This window comes from Plecotus auritus, assembly GCF_963455305.1.
Source record: "Plecotus auritus genome assembly, chromosome: 7".
NCBI lineage: Eukaryota > Metazoa > Chordata > Mammalia > Chiroptera > Vespertilionidae > Plecotus > Plecotus auritus.
In genome coordinates, this window is record NC_137774.1 from 173,001,882 (window position 1) to 173,025,731 (window position 23,850).

General features: G+C 41.6%; 1 protein-coding gene across 2 annotated transcripts in view; it reads right to left on the minus strand.

Annotated features, from left to right (window-relative positions):
- The window catches only part of LOC308255281 (sperm flagellar protein 2-like), a gene marked incomplete at its 3' end in the record, with an annotated part of 136,593 nt that overhangs the window by 84,569 nt on the left and 28,174 nt on the right, over positions 1-23,850 (minus strand). Inside the window, exons 8-11 of one of the 2 annotated variants that reach the window (XM_080682505.1) lie at positions 18,994-19,181; positions 16,054-16,222; positions 2,079-2,298; positions 201-349 (exon numbers count right to left, since the gene is read on the minus strand). In XM_080682505.1, coding sequence (XP_080538631.1) covers positions 201-349; positions 2,079-2,298; positions 16,054-16,222; positions 18,994-19,181 — 726 coding nt within the window. Of the gene's footprint in view, positions 1-200; positions 350-2,078; positions 2,299-16,047; positions 16,223-18,993; positions 19,182-23,850 lie in introns of those variants that run through there. The other variant, XM_080682504.1, reaches the window with a different exon arrangement.

The following is a 23,850-nucleotide window of genomic DNA, read 5'->3' on the forward strand; positions in this document are numbered from 1 at the left end:
GGGGTGGATTTTCTCTTGTGGTATATAAGTACCCCATAATATCCTTGATTTTGCCTCTTGACCCACAAAATCTAAACTATTTACTCTTGGGACCTTTACAGAAAAGGTCATCAATCTCTGGTCTGGAAGATCTTTTAGATTCCATCTAGCTTCAAATCTCATATACAAGGGGCAAGAAAGATAACTAAAATCGCACTTGCCTGGCTTTCGCTACTATGCAGATCTGACGGAGCCTTTTCCTCGGCTTCGTGCTGAATTAGAAGGGACTCACTGACTGTTTCATTGTCATGACATGCTTTGATAGCTTCTCGGAGAAGAGTGTCGATAGAAAGTACCTGGATAGGAAAGTCTAAAGCACAAAAGGCAGCTTTTTATTAGGACACTGACATCATTGTCCTTCTGTGCTAGGTTCACCTTCTCACACTGTCTTAAGGGCCCCCTAGAACTGCTGTCTGGATCAAGCTGCTTTTTTAAATTACTGTGTTAGAATTCACAGAACATACAAGTACCCATTTTGACCATTCTACAGACACACTTAAGTGGTATTTAAGTTATTCACAATGTTGTCCAACCATCACCACTATCTTGTTCCAGAAAAATTTTATCATCCCAAAAGGAACCCGTGTATTCATTAAGCAGTCACTTCTTCACCGTATCCCTGTCTCTGGCAACAACTAATTTGTTTTCTGTCTCTATGGATATTTCTATTCTGAATATTTCATATCAGTGGAATCATATAATATGTGGCCTTTTGTGTCTGACTTCTTTCACTCAGTATCATGTTTTCAAGGTTCATTCATGTTGTAGCATGCATCAGTACTTCACTCCTTCTTATGGATGAATAATATTCCATTGTATGGATATTTGTTATCCATTCATCAGTTGAAGGACGTTTGGATTAGTTCCAACTTTTGGTTATTATTAACAGTACTGCTATGAATATTCCTATACAATATTGTTTCTTTTTCTTGAACACCTGTGTTTAATATTTTGGGGTATATAACTAGTAGTGGAATTGCTGGGGTTATATGGCAATACTGTGTTTAACTTATTTGAGAAACCACTAAACTGCTTTCCATAATGGCTGTACCACTCTACATTCCCACCAGCAACGTGTCCCAATATCTCTACTTGTCTTTTTCCCATTAAAAAAAATTACACTTGCCCAGCCAGTGTGGTTCAGCAGTTGAGCACTGACCCCAGGAACCAAGAGGTCATCAGTTAGATTCCTGGTCAGGACACATGCCTGGGTTGTGGGCTTGATTCCCAGTGGGGGCGCATGCAGGAGGCAGCCGATCGATGATGTTCCTCTCTCATCAATGTTTTTATCTCTCTATCCCTCTCCCTCCCTCTCTCTCTAAAAATTGATAAAAATATATTTTAAAAAATACACCTAGTGATGTGAAGAGTTATCTCATTGTGATTTTGTCTAGTTTCTTTTTAAGGAGGGCTCTTTGACATCTCAATAATGACCTGCCCTTCTTTGTCTTAGAATGATTCAAGATGGACTGGCCTCAGCGCAAATTTTGAGCTCTCCCATGAAAAAGGCAAACATATAATGAATAAAAATGAATTGAACAGATGGAAACCTGTGATTTTGCCTCTAACTGAAAGAACTTTTACAGAGAAAGACTAAGGCTCATTAAAGACAGAGTGAAAATTCAACAAATATAAAGAATGAAAATATTTACATTTTTTATATTATATATAATTTTAAGTGGATTTCTCTTATACTTGTGACAAATTACTAATATCCTACTTCATCTGTTGGTAAAGTAAGTAAAAATTATGAGGAAAGGTTCAAGACTTGTTATTTCTAGTTATACTCTGCATCATGATAATATAGCATATCCATATAACCAGGTTTGCCTGGGACAGTCACAGTTTATGACTCTATCGGTGAGTGTCTGACTAGGAAACAAATTACTTGATCATTCTATTATAAAATTCTTGATGACAGATTTTCCTAATATATCAGCAGACCCTCGTGTATGTTTTCTACAGACACAGCCATTTGCAGTTACAGTCAATGTTAAGATAATTAGATAAATACAAATATAAAAAGGAAAAAATTCTACCTTTTTCTAGAGCATTTACAGCAGTTGTTTTTCCACTAAATGTCTTCCCTAATATGCACCCTTTAATAGCACATGAAGGCACGTCAGATTCTATTGATTCAACTTGAGGGGGAAGAGATTTTTCAGTTAGTCTGTGAACCACATGGCCCAATATGCAATTGTTGGAGGGTGGTACATTTTCAATCATTTCTTCTGGTAAGGCCCACTCTCCAACCATGTTCTGTGAAAGCAGCAATGAGACAAATAAAACATAATATTCTTAAAAGTGGAATTTAGGCATATGAGGATATTGAAAGCAAATCCAAATTATAACAAACAAAAGCTAATCAATAGGTCAAATTATTATCTATAATAATAAAAGCATAATATGCTAATTAGACTGGATGGCCAAACAGCAGAAGGACCATCTGGACGATCTTCCAGATGACCTTCCAGACGAAGCCAGGGTTGTGAGGGCTGAGGCAGCCGCCACAGCTGCGAGGGCTGAGCCCCTTGCACGAATTTCATGCATCGGGCCTCTAGTATTACATAAATGACTAATAACATGAATACTTTCATATTAGAGAGCAAAAATTGAGCTCACCACATAAAAATTAAGAAAACACACACTAACCCAACTCTAAAATCCATAACAGTTTATAAAAGGAGACATATTGAGTTAACTGAGGCAAATTATAGTCCAGGTTGAGCATTAGGATACTTAAATTAAAACTATCACAAGTAAGCAGATAAAAAACAGTAATAGTTTGATCTACTATTTCATGCCCAATATGGTGTCTATGTTTAACTCCCAGTTTTTTCCAGGTTTTTTTCTGAAATGATCAAACAATTAGAGGGGAAGAAAAAAACAACACTACAGACCACATTCTCTGAGCTCTGTGTAATAAAACTAAAAATTGATTTTTGAAAGATATGAAAAATATAAATTATTAACAACTAAAATCAGTCTTTTTGAGTAATTCTTGATGCAAGAAAGAAATTAAAAATATAAATGTCCAAAAAGAACATTAAAACAATAAATTTATTAACAATATGGGATGGGATCAAACTGTACTTAGAGGAAAATTCATAGTTCCTTAGTATAATGCCTTGACTTAAAAAGAAGGGAAATTAATAAACTATGCATTGAAATAGGAAAAGTAATATTAAAATAAAGTAAAAAATAAGGAAGAAGGGACTCATAAAAATGGAAATTGATAAATTAGAGAGCAAACTATTGAGATACCTTTTATTGATATATTCCTACATTTGTCCATGATAATCCTGATAATAAAATTGCTATTAGTTCTGAACAAATGTGAATAGCAAGTATCAATTTTGTAACATAATAGGAAGAAAGTAACAGATTTTAAGACTTAAAAATCTTTAAGAAAATGTTATGTATAACTCTACTATAAAAAACTTGAATTTATTACTGTATGGTAAAATGATATTTTAGGAGAGTAAAAATGATACAATTTTTAATTTAAGTGGAATATTTGAAAGATGAAAGCCATGAAAGAAGTGGAAAAATTGTCAAAGAACTATTTCCAGAGGAATCTTGAAGACCATAAATAGTCTGCAGAAAAATTGTCATACCATAATTAAACTGAAATGCAAGTGTTGTTTAGTTTTCCAGAGAATGGAATGAAATAGAAAGCTTTCCAGTTCACCTGACAAAACTAACATAATCCTGATACCAGAAAGATATCAAAAGTAAGTGACAAAAATAGCATCCAAGAAGAAAACTACAAGCCAACCTCACTTGGAAATATTTTACAAGAATCATGCCTACAATAGTAACAGAATTAGCATTATATTAAGAGGCAATAAAGATACCAATTGACATTTACTACACAGTATGTGCCATATACTGTTGTTTTTATGCATTATCTCACACGATTCTCACACAATTCTTACAAAAGTATCCTTATCTTTCTGATTTTTCAGAAGAAAACACCTGAGTATTATAGAAGCTAAATTTCTTGTCAGTGTTCACAACAAATACTAATGGCAGAACTTGTATTGGGACGCAGGCAGGCAGATTCCAGAACAAGTGCTCATAACCTCTATATTATGTTGAAGTTGTCTTGCCATAACTAAATCAGAGTTATTTCATGAATACTGGGTAGGATAAATATTAGAAAACCTGGTACCGTATCACATTAATAGGCTAATTTTTTTAAAGCCATGATCATTTTGACCAAGCAGCATCTGATCAAATTCAAAATTCATTTCTGATGAGAAAATATATATATAAATTAAAATGAAACAAAGCAAATCCTTTATTTTTTTTTTTATATTTTATTGATATTTCACAGAGAGGAAGGGAGAGGGATAGAGAGCTAGAAACATCGATGTGAGAGAAACATCGATCAGCTGCCTCCTGCACACCTCCCACTGAGGATGTGCCCGCAACCAAGGTACATGCCCTTGACCGGAATCGAACCCGGGACCTCTCATTCCGCAGGCCGACGCTCTATCCACTGAGCCAAACCGGTTTCGGCCAAAGCAAATCCTTTAATGTGCAATGAATTGAAGATGACATCCTTAGCACCCTTAGGAACCATAGGTAGTGGTGAACAAAGATGAACGATACATTTTTCCATTAAAGGCAGAAATAAGAAAAAGATGCTCATCATTAGCATTAAGAGTCACACTATGCTGGGAGTTCTAAACAAGAAGTTCTACATAAGAAAAAGAAAGAAGTTGCAATGTCCGCAGGGAAGTGGAGGTGGCTGTGGAACTGAGTCTCTGGTACAGAGATGGCGGCTGCGGCTCAGAGGCGGCAGAATAAAGCCCTCTTCCATCCCTGAGTTAGTTTAGAATGTGGCAGAACACAATGGAGCAGAATGCTGACCACGAAGAGAATGGAATGCTTAGCTTAGAAAAAAAACGGAGGCCTGACCTGTGGAGATAAGCAGATCAAGGTGTTTTGGGTATTTTTTTTTGGGGGGGGGAACATTTTTCAGAACCATCTTAAAAACACAGTTGAAGACCAAGAATAAAGGCTAAGTCAAGGTAAATAGCTCAGGTTGGAACAAGAACATAGTGAGTGAAAAAGAGGTCAGAAGAACTGGAAAAAGAGGTAAATTCAGACCAGAATGATTACTAGTTTCACTCCACTGGGCAAAAGAGATTGTCTAGTTCGTTAGTGAAGAAGAACCAGGTTTCTATTTTACATAATTATATAATGAAATTAGACTAGAGAAAAATTATACAATATATTTAATTCTTACTCCTTCAGGTACTGTTATAAATAGACATCTAACTATTAGTTTCAGGACTCTGATGCCTAGAGTGGGCCACACCAGGTGAGTCTCACCTGGTATAAACTAGTACTTTAGTGAGACACTATTTTGTGTGTAGATGTGCGCTCCTTGGTCTTAGCACTAATTCATGTCAACTGACATGCATATATAATGAACAATTAACATCTCTTTATTTTTATTGGGCCTATATAAATACCATCAATATGTATTTTTTTAGAAGGTAAAAGTACAAGACTCAAGATCTATCAACACCTCTTGTCTACCTACACACAGAGATCATAAAATTACAACAGAGCAAACAACCCCTGACCTTGGTTAAAAGTCATAACCTCTTTACTAGTACTATTTTATTAATTGACTTAACACTGACCTTTCCAGAAACTGAATTCTGAATTCCTGGGACCATGGTGTCTCTCAATTCTCCTGTTTTCACTGATAACATGGACCTAATAATCTGTTTACCAGCCTGGATTCAGTACACTCACATGGTTCTCTATATCATGTTGTCGCTACCTCAGGTTCCCTAGTCTTCTGATTCTGGTTACATCCAGTCTGTCATATCCTTTTGTGTCCTGTGGCGTAATAAGTCATTGTCCTTGGTCCCCTTGTTATTAACTATGGCTACAAGCATCATGAGCATTTACAGACAGACCTGATTGAGAACAGCGTGTTTGAATGTGCACACTTCAAAGACACACCTAAGATCTCCCAGGTGTTCAGGTCATTGGATTCTCTCCTTGACTGCAATATTGCCCAAGTGGCTGGATTCTGCTGCTGATGGAGATGCATGGTTTTCTCAACATACTTTGCTTGCTTCTCTGAACCTGATTACCCCTGGAGCAAAGCAAATGTACCTCATTCTCATTTCTTCTAGCGATCCGAGATGGAAATAGAGCTTTCTCATCTATCCTTTTAAAAGAGAGGGGAGACACAGTTCACTTTGACAAACCCGTGTTAACTGAATCTGGACCTTGGGAAACATTCTACTGTCATGTGAGTTCCATTAGCACAATATTCAACAAACACACATTGGGCTATGCCAATGCTATTTAGTAGCAACCTCTGAATGTGGCTTTTGTAGCGTGGCGGCACTGGTTTGAAAGTACACACAATCCAGTGCTTGTCTTCATCAGTGACTAGAATTTACCAACATCTACATGGCCTGAGTGCCCAGCTACTCCCAGTCTGGTAGGCTCCAAGCGTCTCACGATTCAACCCCTAATGCATTCCTACCTGCCAGTTCCCTTGAAATGCCATCTTTTCACCTAGAGATAATAAAACCCAACAACAGACCTATTATCTGGTTATAGTGGCCAAAAAACTAATGGTGGAAGCTTCTAATAAACTGACTTTGAGAAATACCCCCTGTAGTAACTCCACAAAATGAGGCTACGCCTCCTTTAGAGCGCCGTGGCCAAAGCACCACAGCTCCACCCTGCCAAGGCTTTCGAGCTGCATGAATCCTGCATCTACGATGGCTGGTTTTTCTTGCCCGCCACTCGTCAGAGAGTGAGGAAGCGAAGACAGTCTGTGATAGCTGATGTACAGCGAAGGCTCAGGGGTTGTCGTAGCCATTACCAGCCCTCCGATTCCAGAGGAGGTTCTATTTTTGTTCATCATGATGACCTTTTCCTTAGCTCCTAGTACAGGCTTCCTTCCAGGTCAACCACTTCGCCAAATGTCTCCAGTTTTTATTGTTATGAACCCCGTGAGCACTCCTCCACCTGCCTGGCCTCCATGGAAGAAGAATTACCAATTGTACTGCATCTTCCAGGAAAGTGGCTTTCAGACATTTTGGCCAAGGGCCCTCCATAAGAAACGCATTTTACATTGTTACCAGCATTTGTGCACAAGTACGTGTAAGACAGAAAAAAATGTTGTACGCAATACTAGCCTTACTGCTGGTGGGGTGCTTTAGTTTCTATTGTATGCCACTGCATCATTTTCATTATGTCGTGTTTCTATTTTTAAGAAATAATGATTATGACCTATGAATTAATTTCATAAGCTATTCTCAATCCACTGCTTGAAAAACAAAAACAAAAAAAAATAAAGGATGTTTTATTGGACAGAACACCAGGTGCCCTCAGTTCTGATTTCATGTGTCTGAGTACCATCTTGGATTCATCTCTTAAACAGGAAGGACAAACCTTTAACTTTATACTAACAGTGACTCAACCCAGAGAGTTACCAAGTAGAGATTCACCGAAATGTATTTTAAAAATAATAACATAATTCTAGGTGCAATTTCTCATAATTGGTAATAATTTAAAGATCCAGTTTACTCACCTTTTTTTAAGATCTTATTTGTGTGGTTGATTTTAGATCTTAGTTTCCCAAATAAGATTGACAGACACAACTCAACCCCAAATCTAGATCAGGAAATGTCATCATTACAGAAAGAAGTCGGCAAGAATCCACAGGCCATGTACGAAATTAGCTAGTCCTGGAAGCATTTCTTGAAGTCAGGGTTTGTAGTATGGTTTTGAGAGAGCGTCTCCATTAAATCAAGGCATCCTTTTCATGGCAGCAAAAAGCATCTCAGTTGAAATGTAATAAATGATTCACAATCTGTATGTTTGGGACTTTGTAAGAAGCACTGCCAGAGACTTTACAGTGGCCTGGAATGGGTAGGAGCCACCTGTGTGAGTGGGCACGTAAGAGGTGATGTGTGGAGAGCTGTGTGTGACCTGATTCATTTCATATTCCTAACGGGATACTTGCCTTGGGTCTCCTAAACCAGGTTGATGCAACCACGTCCCACATGACGGGCAGATAATAAAAACAAGGCACAGACATTCCAGCTCTGTTTGTGGCAATCGCCTGGGGCCTCCTCACTTTGCTTCCAAGCCTTTAATCCGCATCTTCTTCTGTTCCAGTTCTGCCTCCCTTCCAACCACCCGGCTTCATTTTTATTCTCTGGTCTGGTTCTCACCAATCTCAGCTCTGATCATTGGCCTACTCAAAGGACTTGGCTTGAGCCCACCTCTGCCGCTTCCTGTTTCTGGCTACTTTCAGATAAACTATCTTGATCATCTTGGTTCCAGTTCAAAGAATTCAATCTCTGGCACCAGCAATCCTGGCTGATCTTCTGTTTGGATCTGTCCTGTCTCCTACCAGAGGTAATCAGATGTTATAGAAACACACTTATTACTATGGCAACATGGAAAATCCAGGGGCATTATTCCAATTACTGGAGTTTGGCATTCAGGAAAAAAAAGCCATACTCCACAATGGAGTACTAAGGTAAAACTTGGTAGCTTTCAGAGCTTCTGTTCTTTGACGTTCCTTCCCAGGCTTTTTCTCCAGGCTTTTTCTCCTCCAACCACTCAAAAACCCCGAGGGAATCTGGGGGAACTGCCTAAATCTGTAATTCAGACTTTTAAATTCCTGGCAACTGCCCATGATTCTCAGGAGAAGCAGAAAGGGTGGCTGGATACTTTGCACGAGGAGTCAGCTCATGGAAGCACTATATGGTTCCTTAACCACAGTGTGGAACCTTTTTGATGGCCAGGTTCCAATGAGAAGAATGGATCCTGCCCTGTGCAAGCCTTAACAAGGAGGAAGAGAGGAGACGTCAGCAGCTGATGGACAACTAAATTCTGACGTCTCACCTCGGAACTGTCATGGAGTAGGCTCTGTGTTGGGACCCAATTTAAAGGTCTCAGAGCAACTATAAAAGATGAGCTGGCCCTGCTGAGTGAGCTTGGCAGCCTTTCTAAGTCACCTGACTTCCAGTCATGTCATAGCCATGGTTAGCTACCTGGCCATACCTTCCTGCCAGGCTTGCCTGTAGATTCCAGAGGAGCTAAGGCCATGGGGATGTACACCTCTCACTGATGTTGGCAGGGCAGATGCACCTCTAGAGAGAAGATATGCCTTCATGCACCTCTGTGCTCGAGTTCTCAGTCTGAGCCCCCTACCTGTTTTCAGGAAGTGCATACGTAGCCCACGGTAAGCAGGGAGAGACAGCGGTTAACTCTACTTCACCCACAATGCTGAACTGAAGACTGTTCTGGTACAAGAAGAATTGCGAGTAGTCAGTGCCTGCCTATCAACAGATCCTGCAGTTAATTCTGTCTCATCTCGAAATGTGAAGACCTGGTCCTAATCCTAATAACGGCCTTCACTCAGAACCTTATCACTTAGGTCCCAGCCGCAGCCTTCCCCAACCTGCCCTGACCTAATGCCACGGAAACAGATGTTTAGTTCTAGCCTATCACAAAAGGAGACCCAGGTAACAAATTCCACCTACACTGTGCCTAATTCGAATCCCCCTGCTTGGAGGGAAATTCACATTGGCCATGGTCACTTACCCCGCAGGTGATGAAGATCATTGTCAAAGCCGAGAGGCCTACACCTGAGGGGGGCTGGCACCTCACTATGCACAACCCAACAACTCTCGCTTCTAACAAGTCCATCAGTTCAGAAAGCCCAGCACTTGCAAGAAGGGGCAGGCTTCTTCTTCTCACTTACAGATCAGGCAGCCAGAGCAACTGGGCTGACACTTCGTCTTGCAGGTCCGATTACTAGGAGCGCCTGAAACGAAGCCACTTTGAGAGCTCTTCTGTCCTAAAAACGGATATTTCTGTGCTGCTGAAATTCAGTGACAAATCAGCTGCAAACAATGGGCAGGGGCTAGCGTGGCACTCTGATGCCAGACGTGCTCAAAGGGACTCAGTGGAGGAGATCCAGGGAGGAGTAGCTTATTCACCCCAAAAGGACAGGTCCATAGTCCTGGTTCCATTCTCTGCCCTGGCAAGCACCCCGGCCCTCCTGGGGCATTGAACGCAGCATATTGGGGATTCCAGCAGCTGTGCAGCTAGTCCAGCGCTTTTTACAGCACAATTGCCTGGGTCTAAAACAAATTCATACGCTAAGGCTACTGCATTCCTCCTGACCCCCAACAGCCCTCGGGTCAGCATCACACTGAACATTATATCAGATCTCTCCCTGTGAAAGGACCACCAAACAATTCTAGAGTTGGTAATCACTTCTAATAAAAACAGTAAACTGTATTTCTTACTTGGTCAAACTGTGCTTTATTCACCAGGGAGGTGGTGTCTCCCTCAAGATCACTTCGATACCAACCTCTATGGTCTTGCTGCTCAAAAAACTTTTCCAGAAGCTTCTACATCTGAATTCACCTACCTGCTACCATTGCTCAGCCATGGACAGACAGAGAGACAGACTTGTTTGGAATTTCTCTAATGTCACATAAGGTCAATACCTCAAAGAGGTGTAGACCACTCCAAAAAAGCTTTGATATATTGGCACTGACCAATATATCAAAGACAACTCTATGTCCAGTGTACCAGAGTGTATTGCTGACAGGCCCTGGGAACTGGGCAGGAGCAGTGGGGGGTTCTTTCAGATGGGAGAGTTCTCAGCCTAACACCTCTGCCCCACACCAAAATTCAAAGACCTTCTTGGATCCATTCAAGTTTCTTGCGATTTATTGGGCCCCATGACCAAAGTTCCCCTTCTAGTCCCTCTACTCCTTAGACTCAAGACCTCTGCCAACCCCCCTCCCGTCTTCTGAAATCCTTGGCCAACAATAGTTGGAAGATGGCCTTGTTTCTTGGCAACCACGTGACCAGGATAACAACAGCTCCCTTTGGAAATCAATACATTAATATTCTACTTTGTAAATGAGTATCACTGTTTGGTTACCATAAATCAGTATTATAGGACCTACTGGTGATCCCACGAAGACACAGCCACACAATGAGGCCTACCCTGGGAAAGCCGGCCGGCTAGCCTTACCATTACGGGAGGAATTTAGAGAGTTGGAGACAAAACTCTAAACAAATAGAGCCATTCAGTGCATAGCATAAAAACTAAACGAGAACCATGGTGGGAATATTCTTTTCGGTACCAACCTTCTTTCCTGGCTCCTATTTTAGAGGCCGGTTGTTATTCTTGATACCTATCTTGGGAAACGTTTGGATATCAGCAGGTGCCTCTTATGTCTTAATCCAAAGAAGTGATCATGTGTGGCATCGGGTACAATGGCAAACAGAACTTTTAAAGTAGGAGGTCTGACAGATTATCTCCACTTCCATCATGTGAGCAGCTGCTCACTCTACTTACAAGTAAGCTATACTCCCGCAAAGCTCAAAATAGAAGATATAAACATATCTTCAGAGTAAAAAATAAATAATAATAAGGTATTTTAAGACTTCTTTCTCAACAGGGAGCAAAAAAAACAAAAAAACAAAACAAAACAAAAAATACAGCAACAAAACAAAAAATACAGCAACAAAACAGCCATTCATTTGAATTTAAGGAGTCTTGCACTTGAGGTATTACCTAAGCTTGCACTCTGAGGTACTTCATAAGTGTCCCGAGTAAACATGTATGTTACGGACTCTATGGTGTCCCTCCACAATTCATATGTGGGGCCTTTGCAAGGTAATTAGGCAACAAGGTTTTGACAGTGGGGGTCCCCATGATGGGAATAGTGTCCTTTAAAAGGGAAAGAGACCAGAGTTCTCTCTCTCTCTGCTCCATGTGAGGACACAGTGGGAAGGTGGCCGCCTACAAGTCTAGAAGAGAGTCCCCACCAGGAAACTGAGTCTGCTGGCACCCTGATCTTGGACTTCCCAGGGGTGTGAGAAGTACGTTCCTATTTTTTGAAGCCACCCAGTCTACAGTGGCAACCTGAGTTGACTAATGCAATACATACCTTTTAAATAAAAATTTTTAAAAATGGTCTATTTACCATCACTTACCTGCTACAAAAATCTATCACTGTGCTTGTGTCAGTTACCCAAGATGTCACTTGAGTGACACCGGCTTCAAATTGATATTCTGCCTATAAGAATATTTGATTAAATAATAAGCTATGAAGAAGAGGCCATTCACCGGGAAGCCAGGGAGCAAGGCCAGAGCTAAGTTGGAGTGTCCACTCTTAGAAGTTGAGTCTGAAGCCACTGGATCCAGACCAAGGGCTGGAGTTGAGAGTAAGAACAAGGCAGTGTCTGGAGTTTTTCAGTCCGACAAATCAGATGAGACATAGGAAGGCAACCCCCTGGTCGATTCAGTCCCTCATTCCTATTCTCTAGTGGAAAAGGACCTGGCAATGTGTCAATGTATAAACAAATCTGGGGAGGGGTGTGTATACATCTGGTGTGGTGACAGGAGCATGAATGTTAAACCACAGTATATACAAATGCATCTTAAAGTCTAGTTAGTAGACTATCATAAGCCAACAGTGCCATTGATAAAAATGTGCATTGCAACATACACTCTAGGGTTAGCCCAACAGCCACAACAAGCTCAAGTGATCATGAACTTAAGCAGTAATTTTTCATTAAAAACAAAAATAACAATGAAAAAAACTTTGGTTGACTTAACAACATGATATACTGGACACAAAATACCCTTCTTTCAAATTGGGGGAATTCCAACTAACACTTGTTTGTTGGCATGCACAGCAGAGCTCTGCAAATTGCCAAGTGCGTTGTGGCGGAGACTTCCTGAAAAGGACGTGCACGTGGGAGAGTTTGGGGTTTACCAGCAGGAGTCCAGTGCATAACTGAGAACCCCTAGCTGCTGTGGGAGGACTGTGCCTCCAGAGAGCTAGAGAAGCTGGGCTCCTGGCTCCCCCGGCTGCCCGGGGTGCACTGGGTTTCCAGGGCTCTTCCCTACTTGACTAAACAACGCCTTGTTTTCCTGTGGCAGTTGTCCGGGAATCCTAGTGGGTCCGGCTGTCCCATGATGCTGTTACTGCCTCTTCCCTAGGAGTGACAAATGAATGATATTTCTGGCCATACCATTCCTGGATGATGGAGTATGATGATTTAGGAAATAATGTTAAGAGAAAAAGAGACATCCCTAGCCGGTTTGGCTCAGTGGATAGAGTGTAGGCCTGCGGACTGAAGGGTCCCGGGTTTGATTCTGGTCAAGGGCACATGCTCGGGTTGTGGGCTTGATCCCTGGTGAGGGGCGTGCAGGAGGCCTCCAGTCAACGATTCTCTCTCATCATTGATGTTCCTGTCTGTCTCTCTCTCCCTTCCTCTCTGAAATCAATAAAAATATATTTAAAAAAAAGAAATGAGACAAAAATTTGGCAGCTACATATGATGCATACATGAGCAAAACTGCGTTTCATGCCAACTTCTAGGAGTAATATTTAAAATATTTAAGCATGATAGTTCTCTAATGGAGCTTTAAAGTGTGGGCTCAAAGCTGGGAGATATTAGTTTTTTAAGGTGTTTATGGGCATCAATAAAGTATGCTCAGAATGCAAACCTTTGGAAGACTAATTTCTAAGTTATGCATTTACCTAAGGAGTAAAAAGGCTGAGCAAATTTAGCAATGATAAATATGGACAGCTGCTTCCTTCAGCTAAACCAGGCTGTGTTGTCCCCCTGAAGCCAAATAATATGTTTTACAAGTTGAAACATTTATTTTTTTTGCTTGCAGGCAGAAACAGTTAACAAGATCCTGAAGAGGCAAAGAAGCGCTAACAATAGGGAAGGATTAATGTATAACATCTGAATATTATTTTCCATCATGTGGTCAAAAGGAGCAAAGTATATAAACACAAATCAGAAATTCTCAGGTAATTTTCATTTCCCCAAAAACAGTAAAAAGCTTTAAACACAATAAATTGCATTGCCAGACGTTCACACACACCTAACAAAAGTTTACAATTTCCTACAAAGGATGTGGGTAAGACGACTGTGTTCCTGTGGTAATGATTTCCCAAACAAGAAAAAAAGTTAAAAAGACAAATCTTTGCTAAGCTGCAGACTACCCGGTCTCCTGATTTATGAGAACAACAAGAATAGATAGAGCTGTTTAAGAAATAAGTTAGAAATTAATATTCCATGAATCAGCAAGATCTGTCAAATAAAATGACAATTTACAGTGGAAAGAAATCCCTTTACATAACTTGATATTGTCAAACAATTTTATTTTGGTTGATCTCTCCTCCTTACCCCCACCCTCCCCTACCTTCCCTCTGAGGTTTGATGGTCTGATCGATGCTTCTCTGTCTCTGGATCTGTTTTTGTTCATCAGTTTATGTTGTTCATTATATTTCATAAATGAGTGAGATCATGTGATATTTATAATGGGGAGAGATCAACCAAAGAACTGTATGCATGCATATAAGCCTAATCAATGGACACAGACAACAGGGGGGGTGAGGTCATTAGTGGGGGGGCTGGGGGGGCAATGGGAGGATAAGGACACATATGTAATACCTTAATCAATAAAGAAATTTAAAAACAAAAAAAAACAAAATAGTTTTAAAAGAAAAAAAAATTTATTTTGTAGCATTACACTTCCAATTGACACACTACCTCTAGTATATTCTACGGCCAAACGAAATAAATATGCCCACACATCCCATAAGATTCTACTCATCCTTAATAAATAACAGTTCTCTTAGTAATACAAATACAGATTCATCCAATTAAAATATGGTGTACATTTAGTTTCTCATAATCTTATTTTCTTTCCTTGCCTTTTTTCCATATGCTTATCTTCTTCCAGTATGTACGTATTAGTGCTATTTTACACTTTGCCCCATTCATTGTCCTTCATTTACTTCATTCATGCATCCTTTCAACAACTATTTAGTATTTGATGAATTCAACAAATGATTGTGCCAAATAATTCATATTGCACTTATTGCCCTTCTGGAATTAAGTCAATGTGTCTAGTAATAAAAAGCCTCATACTTTCTCCCATTACTGCTGATCAACCCAAAACTTCTGTCCAACAGCTATTAATTTTACATTCTCCTTGTAACGGTGAGATGAGGTTGGGTGAGGAAAGAAACTGATATGTATTATTTGCATCCAACATGCAGCGCCCTTGGTTAAATGTTCAGTATGTGTTGCCTTCCGCCCAGCCAGGGCGGCTCAGCGGTTGAGCATTGGCCCATGCAGCAAGGTCTGGGCACATGCCGGGGTTGTGGGCTCTATCTCCAGAATGGGGCGTGCAGGGAGGAAGCCAATCAACGATCCTCTCTCATAATTAATATTTCTATCTCTCTCTCCCTCTCCCTTCCTCTCTCTGAAATTAATAAAAATTATATATATATTTTAAAATGTACTATCTTCACAACAACAAAATAAGGTAGGTATATTATTATATTGCCATTTCATAAATCAGTTTTTTGACACGAAAGGACTGGCTGACTATGGTCTCACAGCTAGCATATGGCAGTGCCAATGATGAGCGCTTGCTCTGTCTAACCCCAAAGGCTTTTCAGCAGCTCATCTAAGAAAAACAATTGGCACCCAATACAAAAATATCTTTGAATAAAATTTTGTTTGAATCTATGCTACTCATAAAGCTCAAACCTTCTCCTCTTTCATTTGCCACTAAGAACAATATAGTATTTAGATACATTTTTAAAGAAATACCCTTTAACAGGGGTTTATGAAGCAAAGGTAGTTAGCTCATACAAAGAAAAATGCTGATAGATAAAAACATTTTAAAATTCTGCAATTTATCTGCCCAGGCAATATATAACGCTTGATTATTTTCAGACTACTCTTAATATTAACTGGGAGTAACAGATAATAGACTATATGTAGTTAGGCATTTAAAAATTAGTACTTTAATACAAATTAAACCAAGGGAAAAATGCAAACATAAAATTCCCATTTTTATTAATAGGAATAAAATAATGTCACAAAATTAATGTTAACATGATGTTTATTATGTTGCATTCACCTTAGTTATTCCATTTTTGTTCATACCTTATATTCTTCATAATCATTGTTATCTAGCAAGTCCCTTTTCTCCATTTCTGTAATTTGCTCTGCAGAAGGCTTAGCTGGCAGATCCTTAATAGAGGCTTGCTCATAAATGGGCTTTCCATGAAAAAACAGTTCCTTCCAATCATGCATAATTTTATGTGGAATCAGACTATATCAAAAGAAAAAAAAAGGTAGAGATGAATCAACGGTTAGTCATACATACACCTTAAACTGTAGTCTTTCTATTATTATATTAGAGGCCTGGTGCACAACATTCGTGCTCTCGGGGGAGGGGGGGTCCCTCAGCCTGGCCTGCACCCTTTCGCAGTCCAGGGATGTCCGACTGACGGCTTAGTGCTGCCGTGGAGGCGGGCCACAATGCTCACCAACCATGAAATATCTGGAGCTTAGTAAGTTTGAATAAATGAATGTTACTTAAAGACACTGTTCTTCAAACTTTCTAACTGACTGTGAACTAAGAACAATATATTCCAAAATGATTCACACTATCATAGCACTTAGGGTTTTTCATTCCCAGCTGTCTTGTTACATGGCTGTGTGATTTCAGGAGATCATGTAAATGCTCTGGCAATAGTGCCCTCCTATGCAAAATGAACAGGTGGAACACTTCCCAAGGCCTCTTTAAGATGCCAGTTGGTTTACATATTTTCATACTAATGTGTAACAGAAAGATCAACTGTATGGTTGTCTTACTGTCACTGAACGTTTGGTAACCTTTAAGATGATTTATCAGTAATTATTTCTATTTGAATCTGAGGAATGACTAGAGGAGGTAATCAGACAGAGTGATGGGACAACGGTTCCAAGATGAATGAAGCGGGCAAGGAAGGAAAGAGACTGACATGATTCAGATACAGTTCTCTGAAAGTAGCTGGACTAGAGCTTGAAATCACAACTTAACCAGCAGTATTTCATGTATTTCATTCTGAGACATGGTCCCACATGGATGAACCTTGAAGACATGCTAATGAAATCAGCCAGACAGAAAAGGACAGATGCCCCATGTTTCCACTTACACGAGGTACCTTGCACAGTCAAAGTTATAGAGACAGAAAGTAGAACAGTGGGTTCCGGGGCCGGGGAAGGAGGGAGGGCAGAGTTATTGTTTAATTACCGCAGATCTCTAGTTTGGAATGATAAAGGAGTTCTGGAGATGGAGGCTGGTGATGGTGGCACAACAATGTGAATGTACTTAATGCCACTGAACTGTACACTTGAAAACGTTAAAGTGATTCATTCTATATTTTACCACAATGAAAAGTAGTATTTAAAGTTACAATTTAAAATATAATCATGTTTTCCATGAATAAAATAGTAATAGTTGCTAGAGATTGCTTTATGGAGACATGGAAGTTTAGAAATTAATAAGCTCAGGCATAGAAATAACACCAGGATTATTAAAGTGGCATTGGCTTCTATGATGAAGTAAATAATTAACAACTTATATATTGCCCAAACTTAATCTTGCAGTTATTGAACTAATAGCCTACTATTTGAATATTAATAATTTTGTTAAGGAGCAGTCTTAACAAAAGTCAGTTCATATAAACAGCTTGATACCAAAGATATATATACTGATAATACCTTGCTTAGTGCAGAATATAGAGAAATTAAAATGAGTTTATCTTGATTGTTAATCATGTAAACTAAAAAAAAAATCTTAACATACAGGGGATGGGAAAAGTAGATTTATAGTTATAATACAAATAAGTAATACAATAATTAATAAATAACAGAATAAACTCGGTTTTGCATACTCACAACTACACACCTACTTTTGCCCACCTGTGTTCATGTGCAATTATCTTATTCAGTTGCAATTAAAAGACACATTTTCAAAGGAAAGCCTCCTTAAAAGTTCTATATATCAATACTTCTGGAACTTTAAAATTTTATGTATTTTTAAAATTATAACAAAAATAGTTTCATGTAGGCGATATGCTCTCTATATTAATTTTCATGAAGCAGGGCTTACGAGTAGTAAGAGGCATTTAGACAAAAAAAGAAAAGAAAAGAGTAGTAAGAGGCAGACTAGTGTATGCCTCCGTGAAACGCTACAATAATCAAACGAATGCCTATCGGAAGTCTTGAGCTTGCTAGAGCGTTGTGCTCTGTCAGCTGGCTTTTCAGTCATTTATTTGACACAGAAATAGTATGTTTCCCTTTTGCTTTGGCCACCAGGAAGCTCAGATAAAATGGGCAGCTCAGCTGCAGTAACTGGCAAACCCGCTGCCCATGTTACTGTGTTTCAATTTACCCCTCGCTGTTAGCTTTCTACTTAAATTTAGATTTTTCCTTGTTCTTATTTTGACAGTCTTAATATTTCTTGTTTTGCTCAATATTTTCTTATAAATTGCATTAATTATTAGCAAAAGAATCTTTAAACAATTCCCATCTCCTAGGAAGTCCCGAGTGTTTCAAATAAATTATCATAGTTGTCTTAGTAAATTGTAGTGGATTTACACAGAACATTTAAATGGAAAAGACGCATAAATGCATGTTAAATAAGGTGAGTCAGGGGTGAATTAGGTCAGTATCCAGGTTCTCCGGACCCCACTTCTCGCCTTCCTTTCATGAAACATTTTTCTTTCTTTCTTTTTTTAATATTTTATTGATTTTTTACAGAGAGAAGGGAGAGGGATACAGAGCCAGAAACATCGATGAGAGAGAAGCATCGATCAGCTGCCTCCAGCACACCCCCTACTGGGGATGTGCCCGCAACCAAGGTACATGCCCTTGACCGGAATCGAACCTGGGACCCTTGAGTCCGCAGGCCGACGCTCTATCCACTGAGCCAAACCCGTTAGAGCTCATGAAACATTTTTCTCTCTTACCCACCCAGGGTCTGCTTTACAATCGTAACCTTTCTCATTCTCTGGGGCGTCTCTATTGTGTTAACTGTGAAAAAACAAGACTTACTTATTGGTCAAAAGCCGGTATTCTGCCACTTTGGTGGACAAGTCGAGTATCTGATCCAGAATCTCCGCGCATGCTAAGTAGTGCTTCTGGTAGAGCGCCTGTGCTCTCTCCACAGCAATGTGCTCGTGGACTTCCCGCTCTCTGATGGCTTGTTCCTCAAACTCGAGCTTGGCTTGCCTTGCCAAAGCCTAGGGAGACACGGACACCTTTCAATCCCCGTGACTGGGCAGCGGTGGACAAGAAAGTCATGTCTTCATTTCGATAGAACAGAAATAAACCTCTAAATAGAATGAAACCTCCTTTCACACCAGGAAAAAAATAAATAAACGATAGAGCCCTTTCTCCTGGACACATTAAGTTCTGAGTATGATGGCAAAGACAAGTTTGGAAATATTCCCCTTAAAGCTTACTGATCAGCACAACCGAGTACAGACGAAACTGGGCTAATCAGGGAGAGCCCAAGTGGACTAATGACAAGTTGCATCTTAAGCGTTTTAAACGAAGGCCCGGTCTCACGGGTTTCAAATCGTCAGGGATGGGAGAGAAACAGGCACCTTTGCCCAGCCGGTGTGGCCCAGTGGCTGAGGGTAGCCCCATGAACCAGGAGGTCGCTGGTCCCATTCCTGGTCAGGGCACATGTGTTTCTATCTCTGTGTTCCTCTCCCTCCCTCCCTCTCTAAAAAATCAATTAAAAAAAAAAAAAAAACATTAAAAGAAAAAAAAAAAAAAGACGCAGGCATGCCAGGGCTAGACCTCCGGCACGTCTGTCCTCTTTGTACCCATCTAAGGAGCCTTGCTGGGACACAGCCGCTCGGCCAGTGCCTTTCGTGGGGGAGTTCTAGAACACTGATTTAGACGTAGACAGTCTTTTGGAAATACCCTGATTATGACCTGAAAGTACCGCACACGGGCCGCCAAATGTTAAGTGTGCTTAGACACAAACAGAACCTGCTGCTGTCCAGCCTGACTGCGCTGACAGCATTCATGCGTAGGGACAGCTATTTCTGCAGAAGGCGATCAAGCGCTTACGCGGTTTGCCATTACCCTCAGCTCGGTTTGCCCTCTTGGTTTGTTTAGAAAACCCTTTCTTCACACAGGTATGAAGGTCGAACTCAGCATGGCCACATACCGCTTTTCAAACAGCGATCCCAGCTCCTTGAGACATTCCATCCTGTGCCAACAGGCTCCAGAAACAAGACCTGCCTCCTGTACCGTAACCCAGTGCGGGGAACACGGAGGCGAGCTGGGGCCTGGATGGAGCCGTGATGGGATCTGAGCCCCAGGTCCTGTACAGGAGTCAAGTACTAGCTGTGAACTTGGGCCAATCAGGGCCGGCGCCTCCCTCTCCTCCACGCACAGTGGGAAGATTAGCAAGATTTGCCATGAACAGGAAAACTAACAGAACCGTCTCGTCACAGCAAATATTCCTCATCATGATCCTGTTCACACGGGACTAAAGGCATGACAATAGACTGGGATTGTCCGCTGAACCAAACGGGAGGTTCTTTTGTTTTGTTATTGTAGTTTTGCTTATTTTATTGTTGCTGGGAAAGGGGTCGGGCTGGGTGGCCTCTGAGGCTGGCCCTGTCCACGTGGCAGGCTGAGGAGTTACAGCAGAATGCGTTAGCCTCGTGCTGCTCCACAGGCCCTGCTTCGTAAGAAAGCAAACAGTTGAGGTGCAAAGCTTTATGGCATGCTTTCGGAAGTGGGAAGAGTTCGGGAGAGAGGGATCTGAGCGAACAGTAGGTAGAAGAGAATGTAAGGAGAAAGTGACAGCAAAATGGGTCATGAGCTTGGTTTACCACAGGTGCCTGGAAATACTGGAATGCTAGGATGTGATCAAACCAAACCTGAGGGCAGCAGGGCCATGTCTGTCCCTAGCGGGACCAGAACAGCCTTTACCCGGTACCCCTCCCTCCCTGCCCTTCTCTCTCTCTCCCCGCTTCTCTCTACCCTCCCCCTCCATGACCCTTCCATGTCTTTCTTCCATCTTTCTAGCTACCTAGTCTTCTACCTCTACTCACACTACCACCCCGGATCCTGTGCTAAACCCACTGTAACTTCCTGCCCCTCACAGCAAAGTGGGTTGCAGCCCTAAAAAAGAAAGAAGGAAAGGGAAAAGGAAGTCTGTGGTGTGACTTCGGACTCTGGAGTCTGACAGACCTGGCCTGCTCCCAGCCTCGCCACTGAGAAGCTGTGTGCCTGAGCTTCTAGAACTCATTTTCCTTACGTGTAACATGTGGAAAGGATAGTGCCACGTGAAATGGCCATTGTGAGAGTTACACAAGCATGTAATGAACATAGCTCAATGCCTGACTCAAAGTAAATGCTCAAAATATGTTAAATATTAATGTGTTTGATTTTTGTTAAAACAATAGTAGGCTAGGAATTTAAAATCAGAAACTATCTTAAAAGACACCCAATTGTCTTAAAGAAATTAGCAAAAGTAATCTAAAATCAAAACAAAACAGACAAAAACTCCTAAATAACGGTGCACAACTCCAGGTCTCTCTCTCTCATTGTATCAGACATTGGCGTAAGCCCTGGGGAAGCAGTATTAACAGAGGCACACATGGTCCCCGTCCTCACGGAACTTTCATCCAGTGGGAGACACCGTCAGAAAGTCACACGAATCCACTTATAATTATGCACTATACGCGTCACTAGGGAGAGACGTGGGGTGTGAGGGTCCCTGCAGGCAGCGTGAGCTGGACAGGCCACGTGCAGGAGCTCTGCAAGATGACCGCAAGCTGGGGAAAGGCAGCTGGGAAGAGGGGAAAGAGAGAGAAGTGGCTTCTTCAGGGTCCGAGAGGCCAGTGTGGTCAGAGTCCAGGGGATGGAGGGGGACAGGTCGGAGCAGGGACCTGGTGGGCAGGAAGCCAGGGCTGGGTGCCCTCTAGCGTGAGGGCTGTGGTCACATCTGAATGACCAGTACTGCCCTGGCTGCAGAGCAGAGAGGGGTGTGGAAGGGATGAGAGTAGGAGAGGCAATTTGTATAAGTTCAATCTAATTTTCTCCTTTCTTCATTCCTAACAAGTTATCCGAAGTCTTGTTAAGCCCTGCATTAGGGAATTTCTGCAGATGGAAAAGATGAAACTGATGGAGGCTCTTTCTCACTTTAAAAGCTACATCCAAAGGCAAGTTAGTCTGGATTACTCAGAGAGGGCCGAGGGGAAGGTGTTGGGAACACGGAGAAAGAGAAAGGGTGTACCCCTCTCCCCTGCAGCTCCTGGGTCGCAGCAAAGCCTCAGAGGGGAACGTGTGAGGGGCCCACAGAGGCCGGAACGGCCTCCTCAAGACCTGTGTGCTGATGGCAACGTGTGGGCTGGCGTAGCTGAGTCTCAATGGCAACAGACTGGGCTTGTGCCTGATGGCTGACGCGTTTCCCTGATGACTTGACCCCGTGACCTGGCCACTGTACACCTCTGTGGGCAGTGGTGAGTTGTTGGAGTTTAGCTGAGGTCGATTTGAAAGACCTAAATAACGTTAGGATCTTGCATACCCCAGCTGTGGTTGCCAATGCATGGCCACCAAAAATAGATGAAGGAGACCTTGCAGCAGGAGTAGCTGGGGTGGTGGTGTTGGCATGGAGGAAGATGGGCAAACTGAAGAGATTTTTATTTAGTCCCTGCAATCGGTGGGACTACGTGATGTTTTGGAGATGGAGGAGTGAGGGTTAAACAGACGTCAAGTGGGCCTGAGGTTCTGGACTTGTACACCTGAATGAAAGGCAACGTCATTTGGTGGAATGTGGAACCTTAAAAAAGACCAGTTTAGAGACATGGGTCATAAATATGACTTTAACACGTGACGTGTATGTGAGATATATGAAGAGAGATGTCAGGAAAACGCGGCTGGACATACGGATGCACACATCAGAGGCCAGAGACATAGATGCGTGAGTCCCATGTCTGTTGCAGTAATTACACCCCTTGGCTGTGGAAGCAACAGAAGAAAGAAGGAGGGGCCAGGACTCAGCTTTAAGGACCCCGGAAATGCTTTGCTCTTCCAGGAGGATGTCCTACAACGAGAGCAGAGGCCAGGCGGCCAGAGAAACAGGAGGAAAACCAGGAGTGTCCTCAGCTGTGCTCAACAGGATTGACCACGAAATCGCGAGTCCATCCCATTCACAGTATGAAGTACTACCAGCAGCTTGTGAGCACCATGAACAAACTTGAACATTTTTAATAAATTGAAAGGTACTTATCGAAGTCTCCCACCATCAATAACAAGAACAATTAAAAGAAGAACGATTAAAAACTAATTTTAAAAACTCCCTTTGCCTTCACAGAGGAGAGGGATAATGCTGTAGAAAGCAAATGGTGTTTTGTGTGGTTAGTGGATATTCCTGGGAAGAAAAGGTGATAGCGTTCCCTTAAAAAATTCAACACTTCATTTCATTCCTCCTTGGGCACTACTGTTGATGGAGGGGGGGATAAGTTCAAGCTGTGAAATGAGCCATCTCAAAGGGAGGGGCTTCGGGGAGCAGCCACCTCAGCGTTAGGAAAGGCAATTCCGTGGAGGAAGGGATGCGATTCTTACATCCCTGTCTCCGAGGCTGCAGCAGGCCCGAGTGGTCCAGCCCTCCGGAGACGTTCCCTCCCAGGTGAGGGGAGGGGACGCTTCTCATCCCAGGGAGACCAGTGCTGCCGGAACCACATTCCTATCCTGCACCTGATTAACTGGGCTTGTGAGGCAAATATATTCTTCAAACGGGCACCTGGAAAGATGAGCTAAAACACATCACTTCCAGGTAAGCAACTGGCACTCGATCCGTTCAGCTTCACTCTTGCCAGGAAAAAGAGGAATGAAACTGTCATCCAGACAATTCCGCTCTTGAAGAGGACACGGAGGTCA